At 43.5% G+C, this 21,855-nt stretch overlaps 2 protein-coding genes across 2 annotated transcripts; both read right to left on the minus strand.

Moving 5' to 3' along the window:
- Positions 1 to 1,443: 1,443 nt before the first annotated feature.
- On the minus strand, positions 1,444 to 8,837 carry LOC133928467 (gamma-tubulin complex component 4-like). The gene is made up of 16 exons (XM_062374803.1): positions 8,647 to 8,837; positions 7,626 to 7,917; positions 6,915 to 7,051; positions 6,614 to 6,712; positions 6,044 to 6,164; positions 5,674 to 5,946; positions 5,447 to 5,527; positions 5,281 to 5,364; positions 5,044 to 5,130; positions 4,806 to 4,861; positions 4,525 to 4,710; positions 4,110 to 4,335; positions 3,089 to 3,177; positions 2,143 to 2,296; positions 1,906 to 2,028; positions 1,444 to 1,822 (listed from the first exon to the last, which is right to left on the minus strand). The coding sequence occupies exons 1-16, from the start codon at positions 8,835 to 8,837 to the stop codon at positions 1,763 to 1,765; spliced, it is 2,259 nt and encodes a 752-aa protein (XP_062230787.1). The 3' UTR covers positions 1,444 to 1,762.
- Positions 8,838 to 10,393: 1,556 nt separating this feature from the next.
- On the minus strand, positions 10,394 to 21,515 carry LOC133928468 (E3 ubiquitin-protein ligase IPI1-like). The gene is made up of 6 exons (XM_062374804.1): positions 21,042 to 21,515; positions 19,104 to 19,273; positions 12,921 to 12,979; positions 12,007 to 12,035; positions 11,530 to 11,932; positions 10,394 to 11,138 (listed from the first exon to the last, which is right to left on the minus strand). The coding sequence occupies exons 1-6, from the start codon at positions 21,217 to 21,219 to the stop codon at positions 10,676 to 10,678; spliced, it is 1,302 nt and encodes a 433-aa protein (XP_062230788.1). The 5' UTR covers positions 21,220 to 21,515; the 3' UTR covers positions 10,394 to 10,675.
- Between the last annotated feature and the right edge of the window lie 340 nt (positions 21,516 to 21,855).

Raw genomic sequence — 21,855 nt, forward strand, 5'->3', positions numbered from 1 at the left:
GTTTGGGTTGATAGTTACGTATTTTAACTAGTTATTACACTTAAAATCAACTGTGTCAAAATTTGCTTTATGCTCAAAGCTATGCCTTATAGCCTTAAACCTTGTTATTTCCTTAAGCATCTATCAACTTCTTGAGTAGTTAGGGCATGTTGAGTATCTTCCATACTCACTCTTGTTTGCTGATCAGATGAAGAGCCAGAGTACAACTTTGTTGCATGGATGTAATAAATCCTATGGATTATGACCTTTGTATTGGTAGACATTTATGTTATAATATTAATCAAATTATGATTGTGATGCTATTCTATTGTAATATATGTGTATCAGCTACTGATCAGGAACTGATATATGAGACATAGGGGCCCTAAGATTGGGGTCCGATAGTAAGTCTTGCGAGACCCTCCAACCGAGCTTGTGGAGCGACCGCAAGCGTTGTAAGTGGGAGAAGTGGCTCGAGCCGGAGCGACGAAGCACTACCTTAGTGAAAACGGTGATGAGCTTTGGGTGAACATAGGGTGACGAAGCATTACCTTAGTGAAAACGGTCGTAACAAATCCCTGACCTAATACCGAAAGTAAGCATAAGCAGACAACTAAGCATGGCGTTCTTTACAGCGCTAGCCTGGTTGGCCTCGCCTTGTCGAGCAAGCCTAGCCTTGCCCGCGACAGGGAGCGAAGTATTGTGGCATCATGTTTCGTTAGCCAAGGTTGCATTTGACGAAACAGCTTTGGAGTTCTAGGCCATGATTTTTTATTTTTTTTTTAGGCTGACAGCTGAACGTCGAAAAACAATGGAGTTGTTCCAACAGATAAACAAACAATATGTTATTCTCACGCTCACGCACGTCTACATCATGTTAAGCTGGTTGAAATAAACGTTGGATGATCACCTATGTAACGTTGAACACAGAAACAATTGAGCTGGCTGGCTTGTTACAACCTTGGACTGGCAAAAATGCTCTAGTTTCTAAGCTCGTCCTGGCTACGCCCCCGTTGCTGGGAGCTCAGAGTGCCCTGTCTCGTTGAGCTGTAGAGCGAGAGGACACACAACTAAGCATGCATACCACACATAAGAACACACTCGCACCACTACGCACACATACCACACATACGATTATATATCATCCATGAATGTTGTCATACTCCCACAACTCTATCACTGCACCGTAGGTTAATTGGTATACACTCCAAAGTTCAATCTATAAGAATGAATCCCTGTAGACAGTGGTTCGCTCCAAAAATAAATAAGAATAAGAACAACGTCCTTCGTGACTTCGTGTCCACAACATGGTACGTAGGTACTACTGACCCGAAAGAAGCTGAGAAGATTCTGGAAGATTCTAGGTCCTTCCTGATAAACATGGCAGCAAGCCACCGAGAAAATATGTACCGGTGATTTTGGCATCATACCGGTTGAAATCGCAACGTTCAACAAATCTTACAGTTTGCAACCATAGAACCATGGTCTCAAGAACTGGATAGCATTAACAACAGGACAAAAAGATACAGACAAGGCAAGCACATCACCACAAACAAGTCATCTAGCCCACTTTCCAGGACAACAAGCTACCAAGCTATCATAATTTACATAACTACAAACTCTTCCCCTGTTTGCACACCAAGGCCGCAGCACTTTAGCTGCGTCTTATTGACAGTGGGTGCGAAATTGTCATCTGTTGTAGCATTAGCACCGTAGCACCATGCCAGCATCCCCATGTAAATCTTAACTGATGAAGCCGTATTCCGACAGTAATTTGTTACAGCTAGGTACCTGCGGTGCTTGGGCGTAGCCTGCCCGAACTCATCACTCCCCTTGCAGTGGTCTGTAAAAAAATGAAAATTCATCAAGTTAAGATAAACAAATGTGTATTGATACAATTTGCAGTGCCCTATTGGCTGAGTGTACCTCGAAGAAAGAGTTAAAATTTAGTCTCATCAGGAATTGCCTCAAGAAAGGTGCTCTTTGACTACCCGCAAGGCGACTACTCCTTAAGATAGTGTACAGCGAATTCGATTTCTTGTTGAACTCCTGATTATCATCAAATCATGGTAAGTGTGAAGTAAACATGTATTGAGACTTCTAAGCATGCTATGCTAAGCACCGATGTGCTCCTTTTGTTTGGGGGGAAGGATGGGATAATACCTCAGTTATGTGATCAATCTCAAATATGTTTGGGTGAGTTTCATATTGCTCAATACTCCAGCAGAACTGCAAGCAAAGCTTCATTATGCTGTCAAGTATTCTAGACACTGATCCAATATCCAAGAAAGATTGTGAAACCAATGCTGACAAATACCTGCAATGCCAGAGATAATGATCAGGTAAAACACCACAACAGAAACTAATTTAGCCATGTGATATAAGTCACAGAAAACAAAAATCATTGTAATATCTCCATGTAAACTCAGCGAGAAAGAATTCTCTAATGGCAGAAATTAAATGGGCAAGGTTTATGAAACAACAGTACAGGGGAAAACATTGCAACTCGTAAAAAGAGCTCCACAAAATAGCTTCCACCAAAAATATCATGCATAAGCTTCAGGAACAGACCACACTTCTGAGTAGTAACATTGAAAGTCAAACATGGCCAGTGGTAAAACTACCAACAGACAGCAAAGATTCACAAGGCACTGGTCCACTCACATAAAGCAAGAAGAGGAAATTGAAACGAAATGAGAAAAAGAATGATGAGACTCACTTGAAGTAGACACGTACTATAATGCATACTCTCCAAACATTTCATATGAGAACATGAATGCAGAAATACATAACAAATTTAGCAATATTAATGGTGATGTCAATAAGGAAATGTTGTTAATAGTTTTTTAGTAAATGTAGTTTCCTAGAGTTTATTTTATTGTTTATCTTACAAAACAGGGCTTATGGAGGCATCCTATTTGAAAAAAAATAAACAGTGATTACAGGGATAAGTAAACACAAGTATTTATCTAAAAAATAAACTCAAGTCAAACTGACTTATACTTCATCCTATGCATTATGAAAAGTTTACAAGAAAAAACGTGTTATTTCTATCAGCAAAAGACAAGTTGTGTGATTATCCAAGATAAATTGGAAATAGGTTACTTACTCTTGATGAAAGCTCACTAGCTCTGTAAAATCATGTGAATCTTGCACGTGAGATTGTAAAACATTCCACTGAGACTCAATTACATCAACCTGAAAAGTAAGAACAGTAAGGACAATTTTACGACTATCTATATAGCCAAATGAACTATTCTCCTGCATATGTTAAATTAACCCCAAATAACTTTGTTACAAGACATGTTGCAGCTTCTAGGGACTAAGTGACATGCCATGCTCTGACTCAGGGTGACGAATACAATACACAGTAGATATACACATATAACGTTTGGTTACAAGCCTGGAATTTTATCCAAAACAAAATAGAGTTTCTTTTTGGTCTCTCCAGCAGTGAGGACAGATCTATTGGCAAAAGCAGGTCCCCTACAACACCACCTAAGACCATCATCCCCAACCATATTCCCTTCATTTCGTTCCCTTCCCGATTCCCTTCCCCGTTCACATTCCCTTTATTTTCTCTTATCTCCAACAGTTTCCCTTCGAGGGGAGTCGCGAAGGGAAAGAAGAGAGAATCCCGTCCTGAAGGGAATGACCCTGGGAATCCCGTCGTGAAGGGAAACCGTTGGAGCGCTGAAGGGAACGAAAATCCCTTCACGACGGGATTTTGGTGTCCGAAGGGAAACAGTTGGACATGGCCTTACTCCCTGAGGCCGTCTCGCCACTCGCTGGATCTACCAAAGGCAACGCAACCCCTGGAGGGCTCATGGACATGGCCGATCACTTCCACCACTACACATGGAAGAAGCCAAGCAAGGCTCACGAACTAGCAATCTGGACAATAGTGAGATCTGATGGAATCCCAATAACACAACTCTGGAGCGTAATGAGTCTTCCTCAGGGCCAGTATCCGGACCGGATTTGGATTACAGCCCATCAGAACCAAATACATACTAAAGGAATCCAATTTCAATGTGACCCTTCTACACCCTAAAACCACTGAACCAAACACCTATGGAATAAGGAAGGGAAAAGGTTATACAAAACATGGTAGTCTATCTTGTTATTACCTGGATGTAAAACTGTAGGTTTCTGATCAAGAAAGCCATATGCTCCCTTACTCGCCACAAAGGTTTAGAGCGTTGCCGGCGCAGCTGTGTTGCAGAGCCATTTTTCCGATCCTTGTAATAATCAGAAAAATTAGCATGATCCTTATGCATAACAGCTGCCCAGGATTTTTCCAGTTCCATTTGTGTCCTCTTCAAACGGATGAGATACTGGAAAACCTTGCAGTACCTGGATAAGATTTGCATTTCTTAAAAATGAATAAAGTAAATAGGACAAGAGGCTATCCTGACTTCCAAGTCCAACAAGCAAGAGTCATTTTGTAACTCTTTGTAAGATATAAATGCACACTCAGAGAAACTGTGGAACTCAAAAGGAGTGTAACTTTATTGATAATTGCTTATGTACTACAACACTTACTTAGAGAGAACATCAGGAGTAAAGAAGAGTTGCAGTGGCCAGTCAACAGAATATTCCAGAGCAATACTATCCCAGCCATCAAGTGCCAATTCTGATGCAGCTTTTCCTTGTGAAGGAAGCTCTGAAGCATTAGGCTTTTGGAGATCTTTCTGTGATGTACTATTTTTCATACCATACGATGACATCCTAGAAAATAGAAATAAATTCAGTTGATAATCAAAGAACTGACATCCACTAAGCAGGTCCTGATTAATGACTGTGAGGCTATTAGAAATGTTGACCTTAACGAGACTCTGGTGAAGTACTCATCTTCTTCACCTATAGTCTTCAGTGCAGCCTGCAGGAATTAAGAACGGCAAATTTATCATGGCTACAAAATCCAAATTTATTTGCTGAGATGAAGTACCACATCACATAAGAGAACAACTGCTATCTGGTAAGTTGATGAAAACAAAATCATACTATATAATATAACATTGCATATCATCAAGACTTCAACAAAGGGAACATGTTACTTACCAACTGAAATGGGATCATGAGATCTGCTTCAGCTGTAGATTGACGAGGTGGTAAGCGCATTAATTGGCGGCTTTCCTCAAGAAAACACTAGTTCAGAAACATGATCACACGTGTCAGAAAACATCCCAAAAGGGCATTATTGCACAAATCTGTATTGTGTTAATGCAACCACAGAGATACATACATGTAAAGGAGGAATAGCAAGGATATTTCATGGATTAAAAAGCGCATGTTTACCTGGAAAAAATCACCTTTCGCTAAAAGAAAATAATCTTTCAATGCCTTCAAATGACCATTGAGATCAGCACGTACCACCACTAGCTTTTTAACAAAGTTAACAATAGGTGATGTTCCTCTGCAATGAAATATTGACAGAATCAATAATGCTTTGAGCAATCAGTACCTGCCAGAGATGACTAGCTGCAATTGTATGTGTTGAGCTGACAGCAGACTCAAAAGGCCGTTTATGAAACTCAGGAGAATGCTGCAGAAACAAAATCAGCCATACATCCACATCAGTATCTCTCTCGTTGAAAGATAAGGATTAAAAAATATTTAATACGGCAAAACAAGGAAAAATGCATGCAACAAAAGACAGTGGTAATATAAACATTGCCACCAGCAACTAACCTTTAGCTCCTTGAGCATGGAATCAATTTTATCAGCCTCCGCTTGTGGCAATAGTTCTTCTGCGCTGATGTTAAAGAAGTTCGGCAATTCTTTCGGAGCACCAGAACCTCCTATAAAACTATGCATTCTATGAGATCCCTTAGGGTTCTGACTTTGGATAACAGGTTCCTGCAATGTAGCACCAGGACTTGGATTCCGAAGAACCCTTATTGCTTTGCCAGCAAAGAGAATTGATTCAGCAACTCGCATGTGGATATACTCAGGCAACATGTCCTGTCAAGTAAGGGGGGCAAAAACAAAGGATATGATTATCCATGCTAACAATTACTACCTCATATACATGCATTTCATATTGAGAATATAAGCATACCAATGATACATGAAATCCTGTATGCCAGCTAGTCAGGGATGTATCTTTAGCTAATTTCTGTATAAACTTCTCAGAAACATCTCGCTGAGATGATTCGAATTCCTCATCCCTGTCATCCTGTCTGAAAATGAAGATGAGAAGTTTTATATTTCAGGACTGATACCATGACTCGGCAAGACTACCTGTTATCATGTGAGAGGTAACAGATTAAAGTCTCACCATGAATGTTATATTTAGTGATTTTCAATATAAAACCATATCTAGCAACCCTGTTTATTATATCCCTTAGTTTGGCAACACTAGACTGTATGTGATCTGGACTTCAAAATACCACAGAAAAAAAAATACTTGCTGATATGTGGGGAAAAGGAAAAAAGGAAATGTACACGATCTACAAGGAAACATATCATATTGTAGCCAAAATTTCAAAAGCATTTGTGAACTTGGGCACCTCCAGTGGGAATGTTCCCATTCCATTACCAGGTTACAACAGACAATTAGAAAAATGGAAATGATAGACCAGAAGCAGGAACAAGACAACTTAATGGAAGCTCAGTAAGACATACCGACCTTCTAATGAAAAATTCACTGTACTGATCTTGAAGAATCCCATAAACCATCCAAGATGTCAGCTGATTGAACATGACCTGGTGTCCATGCCAAAGTAACCTATTCTTTTTTCAATCAATAAAAAGGAAATGAAAAAATAAAATACCACAGTTAGGGGGCACAAGAGTTATGCAAGAAAATGCAACGTAGCTGCAATGAAGCTGGAGGCACAACTGTTCCCGTGAAAACACAAAAGGAATTAGAATGGCAGCTTTTTTTTCCTTCAATTGGCACATGTACAAAAAAATAGTTGGGGTAATACCTCTGAATGCAGTTTTGCAGTTCTGGAACCCCACAATGGCATCGTTTATGCAAAAGGTTAAGAAGCTGTCCTCCCTTGATGTCTTTCTGCTCGATTTCCATTACAAGCTCATAGAGTGGAGGCAGAAGAACCTCAAACTATTTGGTGTAGCAATCGAAATGGGTCAATGCCATCAAGGCATCAATACATTAAAGATCATAAGATCATAAGAAAAGATATAGTTACAAAATATAAAATAGATATGCCAGTCCTCAGAAAGATATCAATGATTGCAATAGATAAGTGAATGTTGGAAACAGATAACAACTAAGTGCCCGTATGTTGCAACGAAAACACAAACATTGGACATGGTAACATCAAGCACAAACTCAAGGTATGGAGATGTTGATGTGACATAGGAGCACTGCCCAACAAATACGTTGAGAGTGATGCCGTATTTTGATTTCAAGTAGGATTCAAAAAAGGAGGAGATTATCTGCTAATTTCCTTCCTAATTTATTCATTTATTTTTATTAGTAAAATGGGTCCTATATCCATAGCGGTAACAGGGCGGAGAGGCTGGAGGACGAGGGTAGATGGCAAAAGTGGGTAAATTATTCGAATTTTAAGGGTTTTTATTAGATGAGAGGAGAGTGGGGAGAAGAGGTGACGCGGGAACCAACTCGTGTTTTATATAGTAGAGATAATAATGCAAGATGTTAACGGGCATACCTTATTTAGACCGTGAGTAACTGTCGCGAGAATAGGCAATGGATCTGACAACAGGTTTTGCTCAACCTGCAGAACAGCTGATCTATAAACCGACAGAATCTCGGTAATACCATTGGCAATTGCCCTCCTGTACACACTCCCTTTTCTCACTGTCCCCTTCTGAGTTTTATCAGCATGAGGTGTTGAAACATCTACAGAAGAGTGAATCCAGCTCAGATCACGAGACTCGGTTGCAAAGCGGTTTAGTTCTCTGTAGTAAAACCCCAGAGATATTAGTCTTTCAATAGCACTCCTGCAAACAAGACAGGTCATTTAGTATATGATGAATCAGGTGCCGAGGACACAGCACACCAACTCCAATTTATTTTGGCCTCCTATACGTATTATGCATGTCATGAGATATTGGTTACAGTACTAACTGTACTAGCATAGTTACAGGTATACCGGGAAGTGTGGAGTACAGAGTCGGAAAAGTTGAATTCTACAGATATTCCTTGTCTTTCACTATACTATCCGTGTATACAGTGGTGCAATTTACACTTGTCTTACATACGAAATGGACACCTTATTAGGCTTTCCCTGAGCAGGACTGGATATATGTGTCAATTTTGTCATTACGGTGAAATTTGTGCCCGTCTCATGTGAAAATGGCAAAATGCAGGTTACTAATATAGAACTTTGGAATGATCGACCGAGCTGGTATTTTCTTTATTGCATTGCAGATTCCACAAGGCATATTTACTATGGTTCACATCGGATGGCAAGAACCATAATAATTTCATGAAGCACTTAATTGCAAAGGCATACTTAAGCAAGCACTAAAGCCACCACCAAAAGGTCAAAGTTCCCCAACTTATCCTGAATTCGACGACGTCCCATCACATCCAAGTATCCAACTCAACCATCTACCCACCACACCGCCACACAGATCCCCGTCCCACGCAGATCACAGACGCCGCCACAGCACTACAGCGCAGTCACAATTCACAGCGGCGGGGGGGCGGGTCCAGGGCGCCCTTACCTCTCTGAGGGCTGGAGGAAGGTGAGGTCGGGCGCGAGGCGGAAGGCGGGGCCCGCCTCGCCGTCTCCGTCTCCAGCGCTGCCTCCACCGGCCGCAGCTTCAGGGGGGGCGGCGCGGCGGCGCGCGGAGGAGGCGTCGAGGACGAAGTCTCCGGTGAAGCCGAGCAGGGCGAGGAGGAGCTCGTGCAGCATCGCGGCGGACCCCACACGGCGGGGGTGTCACTAGGGTTTCTGCGACATCGCGAGGAGAGAAAGGGAGAGTGATGGGAACGGAAAAGGGCGGGGACAGCGGAAATTTGTCGGGTTTTTTTGGCATTTAGAAAAATTCTGACTAGTGCACTGTAACTCCTGGTTATGGACAGGATCCTTTAGTATGTAATATTGTCTTTTTCAAGTAAAAACTCCTAAGTATGTGAAAGAATAAAGAAGTGGCTTCGTTCTTATGGAATAAGAAGCTCATGTACTTTAATGAAAGGAAAATAGAAATTTTTTATTAGATATTTGATCACATAGGATCGTCCAGTTCCTATAGAATCTATCATTAAAATACCCGATAGGGCTAAGCGGAACAAAAAGGATTTTTCATAAAATGGTAAATGAAAACGATTAACTCTAGATTTGGAAATAAGTGATTGTCTGATAATAAGTAAGGAATATACGTTTTTCTGCTAAAGAGAATCTATTAAACTCATAATTTATTAGATACTTGTTAGCAATATCAATTAGGTATCATAAGTAAATGAATCCTAATTGTTCAATCCTTCGATAACCAAGTCATTCTTTGCTAAACAAATAATCACTATGAGTTAACTCAATATAATTGGATCCATTCCAAATAGCGAGAATTAGGATTCTCGATTCCTCTCGATATCTCTTTCAATTTGAGTATCTAGAGAGGTGTTTTCACAATCATCTTTGAATATTTTCGATTTTATTTTTCTGCTACATTTTGCGGTTAATGTAAAGAAATTTTCAAATGCAAGGTGGCACAGACTGCACAACTGCAAATGCAAATGCCGAGGACAAATCCATGAACTCACGCAACGTGAGCACATGTCTCCACTTGAGTTCAACATGTTTCTGAGGAAAGATTATTGAGCCAACTTCTTGATCTCCATATGACACTGCAACATCCATCTGAATTGCATAAGGAGAGTGATTTACTCTGTATGGATAGGTCCAATTTTAGTTCAAATCTGAAAAGTCGCATGCATATAAGCACTTTATTTGAGTCTGTCTATTAGCCAACGTCTCTCAATCGATTAGCCTCTTGTTATCCTTAGTGGGTGAAATTACAGTTTTGGTTCACCCCATATACGTACCTGTAATGGTCACCCATTTTTAAAAATAAATAAATATATAAGGAATAACAAACTCTTGAATTCAGCATGTTCTACGTCCTAGGTTTTGCTCTATCTTGAAACAAGTGATTACTTTTCCGAAATTCTAATTCACAAATTTACAGATAAAAATGTACGAAAAACACTCTCCGCAGCAACTCCGCTACTGTCTATGTTCATAGGAATTAGTATATCAAGAATACCAATCAGACTACTGAAGTTACGTTGGATTCTAATAATGACAAAAATTGTACTTCTACTATCTGCGCTTAAATGACACAGTCAATGAGGATATTATTAGTACTTCGCCGTATTTCAGCATTTCATGAAAGGCATATTTGTTTGACTGGCCATGTGATAGTACGAAAATGAGCCATCTTCAATTCAACAAATACCATACAACAAAAATGTAATAACATTGGCATCCATCCATCGACATTATGCAGTATAAGAAGTTATGTCACATGGTGAAGCTCCGAATATCCCAACTTGATTTGAAATATGTACGAGATGGAATTCACATAAACCAAATCAAATATTCTCTCAACGGGTCATTTCCTGTTTCTTGCCCCCTCAGATTAAGTCCGAAAGTTTACGGCGCAGCCCGGCTTAATTTAATACAATGGGTTTTCCATCTTTTCTTACAAGCAACTCAGATTCCAAATTAACTCGGATTCTCGCAGTGAGGGGCTACATCCGAGGTGTGTGCATTTGCCGATATGAAGAGCCCTCAGGCGATCTATTCTCAGGTGATGACCTGCCGACACCGATCCATTGCCCAAATAGTCTCCTTGGTGCAGATGTGGGCTCTGGTGTGCTGTGAGACTGCTGTGAGGTCCACCAGCTTGTCTCGCAGTTCACCGGCATCAACGGGTATGGTGCGAATCGGTCACGCTCCCAAGCGTAGAACCGGTTTCCCCCCACATCATCAGTCTCCATTGAACTATGGCCAGAGGAACCTGGAGGGAACAGGGAAAAGGTGGGGTTCTCAGATAGAGGTGTAGGGGCAGGTCGCATGCTTCCCGACCTATGAGCCCCAGCAAATAGACTAGATGATGAATTCTGCTGGTACTGCTCGTTGATGCTGCCATGAGCCCTCATGAATTGCGGCATCAGAGGAGGAACATTGGGAGCTCTAGATCTAGAACCAGATCTGCAAACAAAAAAGATCATCATAACTGCTGCATTGAAATTGGTAAAACAGAGCTGGATTGTATGGCAATAGTTTATGTTGTAACAATGTAGTTTTTAACTCTGAATTAATTCTCCAAAACTTGTTATGTTAGTTAAAAACCCACAGGAAATTTTGAATAAAGCAGACAAGGTATTGCACTAATGTAACAGCAAGAAATATGGACAGGAAACATATGGCAACATTCATAGGGTAATATATGCTACCAGCCAGAGCTTTCCACTGTTATTTTAGATCATTTTATTAAAATGATGCATGTTATGATCAAGTACAATGCAAGAATTTGGAATTTTCTCTTTCAATAGCAAAGTCATACAATAACTCGTGAGAAAGAACATAGACTAGAATTTACCCATTGCTGAAGTACGATGGAGAAACAACAGATGCTCGACGTTGGCTATCACCATCAACCCTCGCAGCCCTTGTTCCAAAAGGGATTCCTGACTGCTCGGTCACACCGTTATTGCTGTTGGGTTGAGCATAGGAATGGGGCATGTGCGCCCAAAGATTATGATGGAAATCAGCGGGTGGCACTGCTTGCACTTGCCTACCATCTGATGGGCCAGCCAGGGGGCTCCAGTGATCATGATATGCAGGACGATCCATAGTTCTCTCAGGGACATGGGAGCTTGATGATGATGCCAGCGGTGGAAGAGGATGCAAGTATGCCACGTATGGACAAGGATGAGTTGTCCCTGGTCCAGCAGATACAGCTACATGCTCCGTAAACACATGTTGTCCCATGAAGTCATGAACTGCATGACCAATACCCAAACATATTCAACATAACTTCAATTTAGCAAATTGTTAAATTTGAATAAAAACTTACAAGTTACTGGAGGTGATGATTCTCCTTCCCTGACAGAAAATGGAAAAGTGTAAGTGAATAGGACCAATTTTTCCATATACGGAAAGATCTGCAAATAAAGATGTCTCAGCGTTGATTTATGGGAGTACTTTGCACAGGAAATTGTCATTACGAGGTTCATAGAGTGGGATTCTCAGTAACAGAAAAATGAAAATGATATGTTGACAAACCGGATATGATCTTAGGAGATAACTGGAATAACTGTATTATTAATGTCCACAGTCCACACCAGTGAATTTGATCAGTGTCTAGGCTAAAATTATGTATGAAGCATTATTGAAACATGGCTTGTCAATGTCAACCATTACTTGAATAATGCTTCTCAGAAAAAGACTCATGTATACTCTATAATGACAAGAAAGCCGCTATAGAGATCATTAATAACCTCATGCATTATGGCAGGCTAAGCCTATGAAGAATTGCAGATTGTTCAGGATTTCATCGAGAGCAAATAATTGATAAGCCCTTCATCTGATTTTGGTTACATAGTTACATCCCTTAAACAGATTATCAATGTTACAGGGTCTTTGGGTTACTCTTTTTTTTGTTTCTTTAATATCCTCAATGTAATTACAGCACCTATTTTTGGCATCTACAAATTCCAAATGGATGATAATACTGTGGGTCAAACACGAGATACTAGTTTCCTGCACTAGAAATTTATAGAAACAAGGTAGTTAGAGAAAGAACACAACTTGTATGTTAAAGCTATTGGCCCATTATTTGTTACATGAAAATTAAACACCAATGTTGCTTTTTGGAGCCTCGAATGGAAAGTTGAACAAAAGTCATAAATAGAAAGATGGAAGTTGTGGTAAGCGACTAAATGGACACCAATGTTACATGAAAATTATTATCTGAAGTGTCGAACATACTCAAATAAAGATGGAAGTTGTGGTAAGCGACCAAATGGACACCAATGGAAGCGAAATGGCTGCACAAAATAGAAATATAAAAATTGTCAGGATAGTCATGCAGAAGAACTGCCTCTGTAAGTAAAATAATGACACCTAATGAGGAGTAAACAATAATAAACTCAACTAGGATGGTTTATTAGAGTTAAATGGACTAGGATTTATATATCAGCTGCATAAATGTTTTGAAAAGAAGGCAACAAGGAAGCATAGACACGCAGTCTAATTGAATAAAACGGGATAACGTCAGTCCTCACGTCAGTCCTAGGATTATTCATGCATGCAGCAACCTGTTGCTTAATTAGTAAATTAACCCCTGAACATAAAAAAACAGAGAAAAAAACACATTATATGCTGCTTTACGAGGCAGTTATACCAATGTGGCAGACAACGTTGCTATGGCGGATGAGTTGGCAATTTTTAAGTGATGAGTCACCATGCATGTTAGAGTAAATCCTTGTGTGTAGTTAGTTTAATCTTTCTGCAACAGTAAGGTAGCTACAGTAGGTCGGGGGTTTTTTGCCTATATATTGGTCAAGGAGGTAGGCAGCGCGTCGTACCTGATCATCACACGGAGCAACTACGCCGACTGGAGCCTGATTACGAAGGTCATGCTCCAGGCTCGCGGCCTTGGGACGCAATGAAGTTTGGCGATGCGAATTTCCAGAAAGATCGCATGGCGCTGGAGACCACCCTCTACGTCGTGCTCCAGGAGATGATAAGCACTCTCGCTATCAAAACGAGCGCCAAGCAGGCCTGGGACACCATCACATCGATGCGTGTCGGCGACAATCGTGTTCGCAAGGCCTTGACGCCACAGCCGCGGAAGGAATTCGAGGCAATTTCTTCCCATGACAAGGAGACGATCGACTATTTCACGATGCATCTCCGGCCTCGTCACCAACCTCGCCACGCTCGAAGAAACGATGAAAGAACAGAAGGTGGTAGAAAAATATCTACAAGTAGTCCCCAAGAGATTTTCGCAGATTGCTCTGTCCATTGAGACTCTTCTTGATCTCTCGACGCTCACGCTAGAGAAAGTGACTGGGAGGCTAAAGGCGGTAGAGGATCGTCTCGATCCAAAAGAATCCCCTGCCGTCGACGGAAAGCTCCTCCTCACCGAGGAGCAATAGCTCGCGCGCATGAAGGAGCGGAAGCAGGACGAAGGGCTCTCGGGCAACGGCAATGCCCGTCACCGTGCGCACACACCGCAGAAGAAAGGGGGAGGCAGCGGCTCCGATGGCAAGGAGACCGCGTGTGATCTCTCCCACAACAAGTGCCGCAATTACATGCGCTATGGCCACTGAGCCAAGGACTGCCGATCTCCCAAGAAGGAGCAGGCTTATTTGGCCCAGGGCAAGAAAGAAGACGAGCCTGCGCTCCTGATGGCATGTGCGCTCTCATTGATGCGCAAGAGCCACCGCCAAGCCACGTCCACCTCAACGAGCCACGCGCGCAAGTCCACCCTTGGTGCCACGACGATGACGACCACATGGAGGGCTGGTACTTCGACACCGGCGCCACCAACTACATGACAAGCCGCCACGATGTCTTCGCAAAGCTCAATCGATGTGTGATGGGCTCCATCCGTTTTAGGGATGGCCCCGTGGTTGACATCCGCGGATGTGGCACCATCCTATTCGCCGGGAAGAACGTAGAGCACAAGGCGCTCTCCAGCGTCTACTCCATCCCACAGCTGAAGAACAACATCATCAGCATGGGCCAGCTAGACAAGGGTGGCTCCAAGGTGCTGATCGAGGACGGCATCTTGCGGATTTGGGACCGCCAACGCCGCCTCCTCGCCAAAGTTCGTCGCAGGCGTAACTAGCTATACATCCTGTGCCTCGATGTTGCCCGTCCCATTTGTCTCGTGGTGCGTCACGACGAGAACACCTGGCGGTGGCACACGCTACAACCACATAAGCTTTGACGCACTCTGGCGGCTGGCATGCCATGAGATGGTGCGAGGACTGCCGCAACTGGAGCATGTCGAGCAACTATGCAACACGTGCGTCACCACCAAGCACTGCCAAGCTACGTTCCCATCACAGGCCAAGTATCGGGCGTAAGAGCGTTTCGACCTTATCCATGGAAACCTTTACGGTCCCATCACACCGGCGACACCAGGTGAACGTTGTTTCTTCCTACTGATGGTGGGCGACGCCAGCCGCTATATGTGGCTGATGCTCCTGGCTGCGAAGTAAGACACAGCAGTGGCGATCAAGGCGATCCAGGCGGAGGCGGCGAGCGATCGGAAACTCCGCGTCCACCGCACCGATAACGGTGGCGAATTCACGTCCATTGAATTCACGCGCCACTGCGCGGATCGTGGCGTCCAGCAACACTTCTCCGCGCCGTAAAGCCCGCAACAGAACGGTGTGGTGGAGAGGCGCAATCAGTCGATCGTTGCGATGGCGCGCGTGCTCTTGAAATAGAGGGGCATGCCGGTGAAGTTTTGGGGAGAGGCAGTGAGCACTGCCATCTTCCTGCTCAATCACGCATCAACGAAGAGCATGGATAGCATGACGTCGTTCGAGGCGTGGCACGGTAGGAAGCCGACGGTGAACTTCTTGCGCACCTTCAATTGTCTGGCGTACGTCAAGAAGGCATGACCGCATCTGCGGAAGCTTGATGACAGGAGCACACCATGTGTCTTCATCAGCTACGAGCATGGCACGAAGGCATACCGCCTCTACGACCCGAGCACCAAGCTCGTCCGCGTGTCGCGAGATGTAATCTTCAACGAGGACGCCTGATGGAGCTGCGAGGCGGATGCAGCTGGGAGCGTGGCTCCGTCGAGCGACTTCGTCGTGGAGTTCAAGGCGAGTTAAATCCATCTCCCAACTGCTGACGGGCTCACCTCAGCCGGAAGAGGAACACCAATGGCACAACCACCCGCACCAAGTCCAGCAGCGACCAATGAATTGCCCAAAATGCCGAGCGACGAATCTACCGAGGAGGCGGACTTCGTCAACAAGCTGCTCGGCGGCGGGGGAGCTCCGACAGGATACGCTACCCATGTTCTGGACGCCACCGAGTTGCACCTGGCGAGTGCAGGAGAGCCGAACTCCTTCATAGAGGTGGAACGCGACGCAGCGTGGTGAGCAGCGATGCTGGAAGAGATGAAGTTTGTCGAGGAGAACAGGACATGGATGTTGGTGGAGCTTTCGTGTGGACACTGCTCAATCGGGCTCAAATGGGTGTTCAAGCTCAAGAAAGACGAAGTCGGGGCTGTGATCAAGCACAAAGCCCGCCTTGTCGCCAAGGGCTATGTGCAGCAACCAGGCGTGGACTTCAACGAGGTATTCGCACATGTTGCCAGTCTAGAGTCCATGCGCCTACTGCGAGCGCTAGCTGTCCAAGAGGAATTGCCAGTCTATCACATGGATGTGAAATCAGCCTTTCTCAACAGCGATTTGGAGGAAGTGTATGTTGTGCAGCCGCCTAGGTTCGTCGTCACCAGAGAAGAGCATAAGGTTCTGTGACTATGGAAGGAGCTCTACAGCCTACGACAAGCACTATGCGCATGGAACGCGAAGCTTGACAGCACATTGAGGGTTCTTGGCTTCGAGCAAAGCACGCACGAACATGTGACATACCGACGCGGCCATGGCAACACGCTGCTGTTCCTTGGGGTCTATGTGGATGATCTGATCATCACGGGATTGGCAAAGGAGGAGATTGATCGACTCAAGGCGGAGATGAAGACTCAATTCAAGATGAGCGACCTCGGTTAGCTCTCCTACCTTGGGATCAGGGTCCAGCAAAGCAGCGACGGCGGCATCGACATCACACTGTGCCAAGCGCACTACGCCGCTCAAATCCTGGAGATGACGGGGATGAGAGACTGCAATCCCACTCACACCTCGATGGAGGAATGGCTCAAGGCTAGCCGCGAGAGCACGGCGGCAGAAGTGGACGCGACAGAGTACATGAGGCTTGTCAGAAGCCTCCGCTACCTCGTCCATACACGGTCGGATCTCGCCTTTAGCGTCGGGTTCGCCACTTCATGGAGCGGCCAACTCAGGAGCATATGGCAGCCGTGAAGAGGGTCCTACGCTATGTTGCCAAGACGATCAACTATGGCTAAGGCTGCGGGAAAGCGAAGGAGGGACAACTGGTCAGCTACAATGATAGCGACCTCGCCGGCGACATTGATACGCGGAAGAGCACTTCTGGCGCTCTGTTTTACGGAGACAGCCTGGTGAGTTGACAAAGGGTGATGACCCTGTCGTCCTGTGAAGCAGAGTATGTCACCGCCGCCACTACAGTTACACAAGGTGTGGCTAACTCGTTTGCTTGGCGATTTCAAGGGCAAGCCTGCCAACACCATCAAGCTCAACGTTGACAACCAATCAACTATAGCACTGTGCAAAAACCATATGTTCCATGAACGCAGCAAGCACATCGATGTGCGGTACCACTTCATCAGGGAGTGCTTGGACAATATGAGTATCAGTGCAAACTTCATTGGCACTAAGGACCAGGTCACAGATATCTTAACAAAGGCATTAGGGCGAGTTCGTTTCCAAGAGCTTAGAGCTAGGACTGGAATGGTCCAAATTAAGCATAAGCAAACACACAAGACTTTGGGGGAGTAATGTTGAGTAAATCCTTGTGTGTGGTTAGCTTAATCTTTCTGCAACAGTAAGGCGGCTACTGTAGGTCGTTTTTTTTGTCTATATATTGGGCTGACCCCCCCCCCTCCCCCCGGGTAACACACCTTTGGATGGGTTTCAATCCAACATAGGCTGTTAGCAGCTATAGGCTTTTGGATGTTTGAATAAACATCAGAAGTTGCTGGCAGCAAGAAAACTCATGTGTCCAGTGTGTGTTCATACAACCCACCTCTCGCAGGACCAAATCCAACAATGCATGATCTACTAGCCACAGAATAACTCGTCATATTCCAACAATGCATGATCTACTAGCCATAGAATAACTCGTCATATCTCACGGACTCACACTAACCACCACCTGTAGATCTACAAATCCTCCTTGTGCCTCGGCTCCCTATTGCGACCCAACCATCCTTGAGTCCTTGCTAATCTACCTTCTGTCATAGTATCTTCCTCATCCACATCTATGCCGTTGTAATCAATGTTTGTTGGCTAGATCTATACCACTACCGCCGTATATCATATTGCAACTACTCGTCCACTCTTCATGCGTGCGAGTAAAGAAATCTGCAAATAGGTGGGACGAAAATTGGAGCAGAGCTCACAGCTGAGCAGTCACTTCAAAGCCATCATCGATGAATAGGAGAGATGGCACACACACACAGAGAGAGAGAGAGAGAGAGAGTTTAGATCTGCCATCATCTACGTAACAAAAAGATCCCGGCTCTGCATAACCACCTGAGGGGATAAATTTGGCCTGGTATCGTAAGTTAAGGGGAGTAAGTAGCTGGTTTTGTAGTCTAGAGGCTTAGGTAGACACGCCCCAATGTTCAAGCGGTAAATAGACTTCCTTTAAAATAACCTAGGATTAAAGAACTGAACAGGGGTTTCATGCACTCCACAGAGATTATTTTTCAAGGAGAGTATAATTACATCCAGTAGCTAAAATACCTCACTAATGATCCAGTAAGACAATCAACTACCTCAAATTTAAGAGAAAGGGCATTGCTCTGTAACTGTTAAGCTCAGATTAGGCAAAATTCAAGAGACAAGAAATTGCTCTGCAAGTCCTCAACCCAAACATTCTTTCAAAAATATCAGATCGGATTCTTAAAATAATGAGAGCTCTAGTAAAAGATTTAACAAAACTTACAAGGATCCTAAAAGGTCATTTGACAGTAGAGATAAGAGAAGTCCACAAAGCACAAAGTAGTCAAATGTTTCTAAAACGCTAAGTATGCTACTTAAAGCTCATGATCTCAAGGGAATAGAAGTCACCAAAGACATATTCACATAGCAAAATAAGTGCATCCAAAATAAAGGTTCAAATAATTATGTATGATTAAGTGCCAATCATTTGTAAGTGCATACTACTGCATACAAACACAAGGTCGAGCATCAGGTAAACTGAAGGGATAAAACAGAAATGGGAGGGGAAAGGCATATTGCCAGCATAACAAGGAAGAAGTCAATATTCCATAACAAGTATGAATAATTCAAGAGTAAGGTTGACATGGCCACATACCATCTCTGAATAGCTAACATCATAAAGGTCTTCATCATGAGCCCACTCATCCATGTTAACATCCTGTGCAGGTCGGGAACCATTTGCATAAAGCCAATTCCCTTTCTCAATTTTGCGGCAGTTGGGGCATTGCATAACCCCTTTGGCATTGAATGCTGATCCAATGCAGTCTGAAAAAAAATATACTTCGCAGTTAGCATACCAAACATTACCAAGCGAAGAAAATTAAGAACATTGCTTTGGATTAGATCATGCAATAGTAAGTAGCACACCATACAAGAATAAGCAGTACTGCATAAAGTAAACTAGCACACTTTGCACCTCATAATATGCATATTCGTAGCTCAGGACTGTTCTCAATCAGCAATTCAGCAGCTAATCTTGTCTTACATTCTTCCCAGTAGCTTAGGTCCTATTACACTACAGTGATATTGCATTTACTTGTAAAAAACAGCAAATTGCATATTGGAAGACCAGGTAGCAGTCAAATTCTTAGGTCCTATTACACTACAGTGATATTGCAATTACTTGTAAAAAAAACAGCAAATTGCATATTGGAAGACCAGGTAGCAATCAAATTGACAGCCTTAGAAAGCTAATACTTATTTTACCTCCCATAACTCTTTATTTTACAAAGTCAGTCATCTCAAACCAAGATTTGGTACCATTGACCTTTGGAAGATATGTATAACCGTGTTCAGTACCAGCTAAAGAATTAATGTGATGTTTGAAAGCATGTTTCGATATTCCTGGCTTCTCAAAATTCCAATATTTATTTGAAGACCATTTAAGCAAAGTAACCATAAACATCATTCAGCAGAATTCAAAACCCCGGTGAACCTAGTACAAAGAGTGTAGATGACTGAAAAGCAAGAAATATTTGATCAGGAAAGCATGAAAACTGCAAAGCCTCTATCAGATCTCAACCAGAGCTAGATACTGAATCACCAAAAAAGCAGAGACAAGTTGATACTGCTAAAATAAGTTAAATGAGTACACAGCATATACAAGACATGCATGGTTCCATCCATCATACCTAAGGGCTTGTTTGGTAATACAAAGACTAGACGCAATCCCTTTGGACGGGCTGGCATATTAGTTCCATTTTAGTACCTATCCTGAGGGATTTTGCCTAATCATTATCTATTCAAGCAAGTCCTAAGAGTAATTCAAACACAAAGCTGAAAATTTGCTTTGATTGGCCATCTTAAAACTGCTTAGATTTGCTAAACATTCTCCAAATTGCACTTAATTCCAAATATAACATAAAAAGGAAAATAATAGGTGACATTAAGCTGACAACTCCAGAAATTTCCTCCAAGTTTCAATGTTAGCATTTCATAGAACATGTTTAGATCCCTCTAGACAGCACTTACAAACTCCACCGTCTGGTCTTCTACCAAAGTTAATTAAAACTAGCTGAATTCCCAAAAGAAACAAGGGAAATTTGACACATTTTACCTCAAATTCTTGCTGAATCCAGACAAGCTCAACTTCGAGCATGAAACCCAAAAACACAAAGCAGCCATCAAAAATAGCAGAACAGCGCAGCTTCCAAATGGTAAAGAAAATTCCACCTTGAACCGATGAAACCACACAAAAGTGCACAAATTGATCCAAAACTAACTCGTGTATGCTCCCAAATCATCCTCTGGACATCAAATCGATCCCTCAAAATGGCACCTTCCTATCAAGCCAACTATAATAATGTAAATTCGCCCACAAAACCTAACCTATACGGTAAACCTAAAAGATCCGACCTTTAGAACTTGAAACCCAAAATTCAGCACCGTACCGCCTATAACACTGTAAATTTATCCTAACTCCACCAAATAGAACCAAATTCTACGGGCCCTCCGCGTCCAAATTGCTGGAATTGAACCACAAAATTTCAAAACCAAGAACGCATCCGTAGATCCAGCATCCATCGCCGCTTACCTAGGTGGAACTCGTGGCCGCACTGCAGCCTGGCGGTGGACCTCTCCCCGCCGACAGCGACCACCGCATCGAGGCAGATCGAGCACGACACTGCGGCCGCCTTCTCCTTCTTCCCGCTCCCCTCCTCCTCCACCGCCCCGACGGCCGCCATGTCCTTCGGCTCCGCCCCGGCGCCCATACCTTCCCCCTCCTCCTCCCTTTCCTCCCCTTCACCAACCACGGAATTTCTTGGCCGGATCCCACCAAATCCGAGCCGGGTCGAGGCAAAATGGAGCACGGAACGGCCGCCCGGACGACGGCGAGGCTGCACCAGGACCGGAACCGGGCCCCGCGCCTCGGGGTGCTCGCGCCCTGTCCAATCACGAGGGACGCCTCCTCCTGCCCCCGTCCTCCTCCTCCTCCCTCTCTCCTCTATCTGCTCGCCTCCACGACAAATTAGGGAAAAAGAATTTTCTGGGAAAACAGAGAGGAGGGGAATGAGATGGATGTTTCGCTAGTAAGGCCTCGGGAAATTGGGTATTCCAGCTTTGCCTGTAGTAACTAACTCTAGATTGGCCGCCGACACGTTTCTCCATTGTCTAAAAATTTTGGTTTAACCGGACTGTGCCGTCTGCATGTGTAGTCCCTTTTTTCTCTCCTCTTTTTCTTATTCTTCTTTTTTTCCTTCCTCATTTATCCAAGATAAAAAAAAGTTACTGGCTATGAAGCAGTAGAAGAGCTAGAGCCCTTGATCCACCCCTAGATTTTTTTCTTATTTATATGTTGTCTTTCTTATATCACTGTATATCGTCTAACAATCATGTGAAAATAGTTG

The sequence above is a fragment of the Phragmites australis genome, chromosome 9 (assembly GCF_958298935.1).
Source record: "Phragmites australis chromosome 9, lpPhrAust1.1, whole genome shotgun sequence".
Classification (NCBI taxonomy): Eukaryota; Viridiplantae; Streptophyta; class Magnoliopsida; order Poales; family Poaceae; genus Phragmites; species Phragmites australis.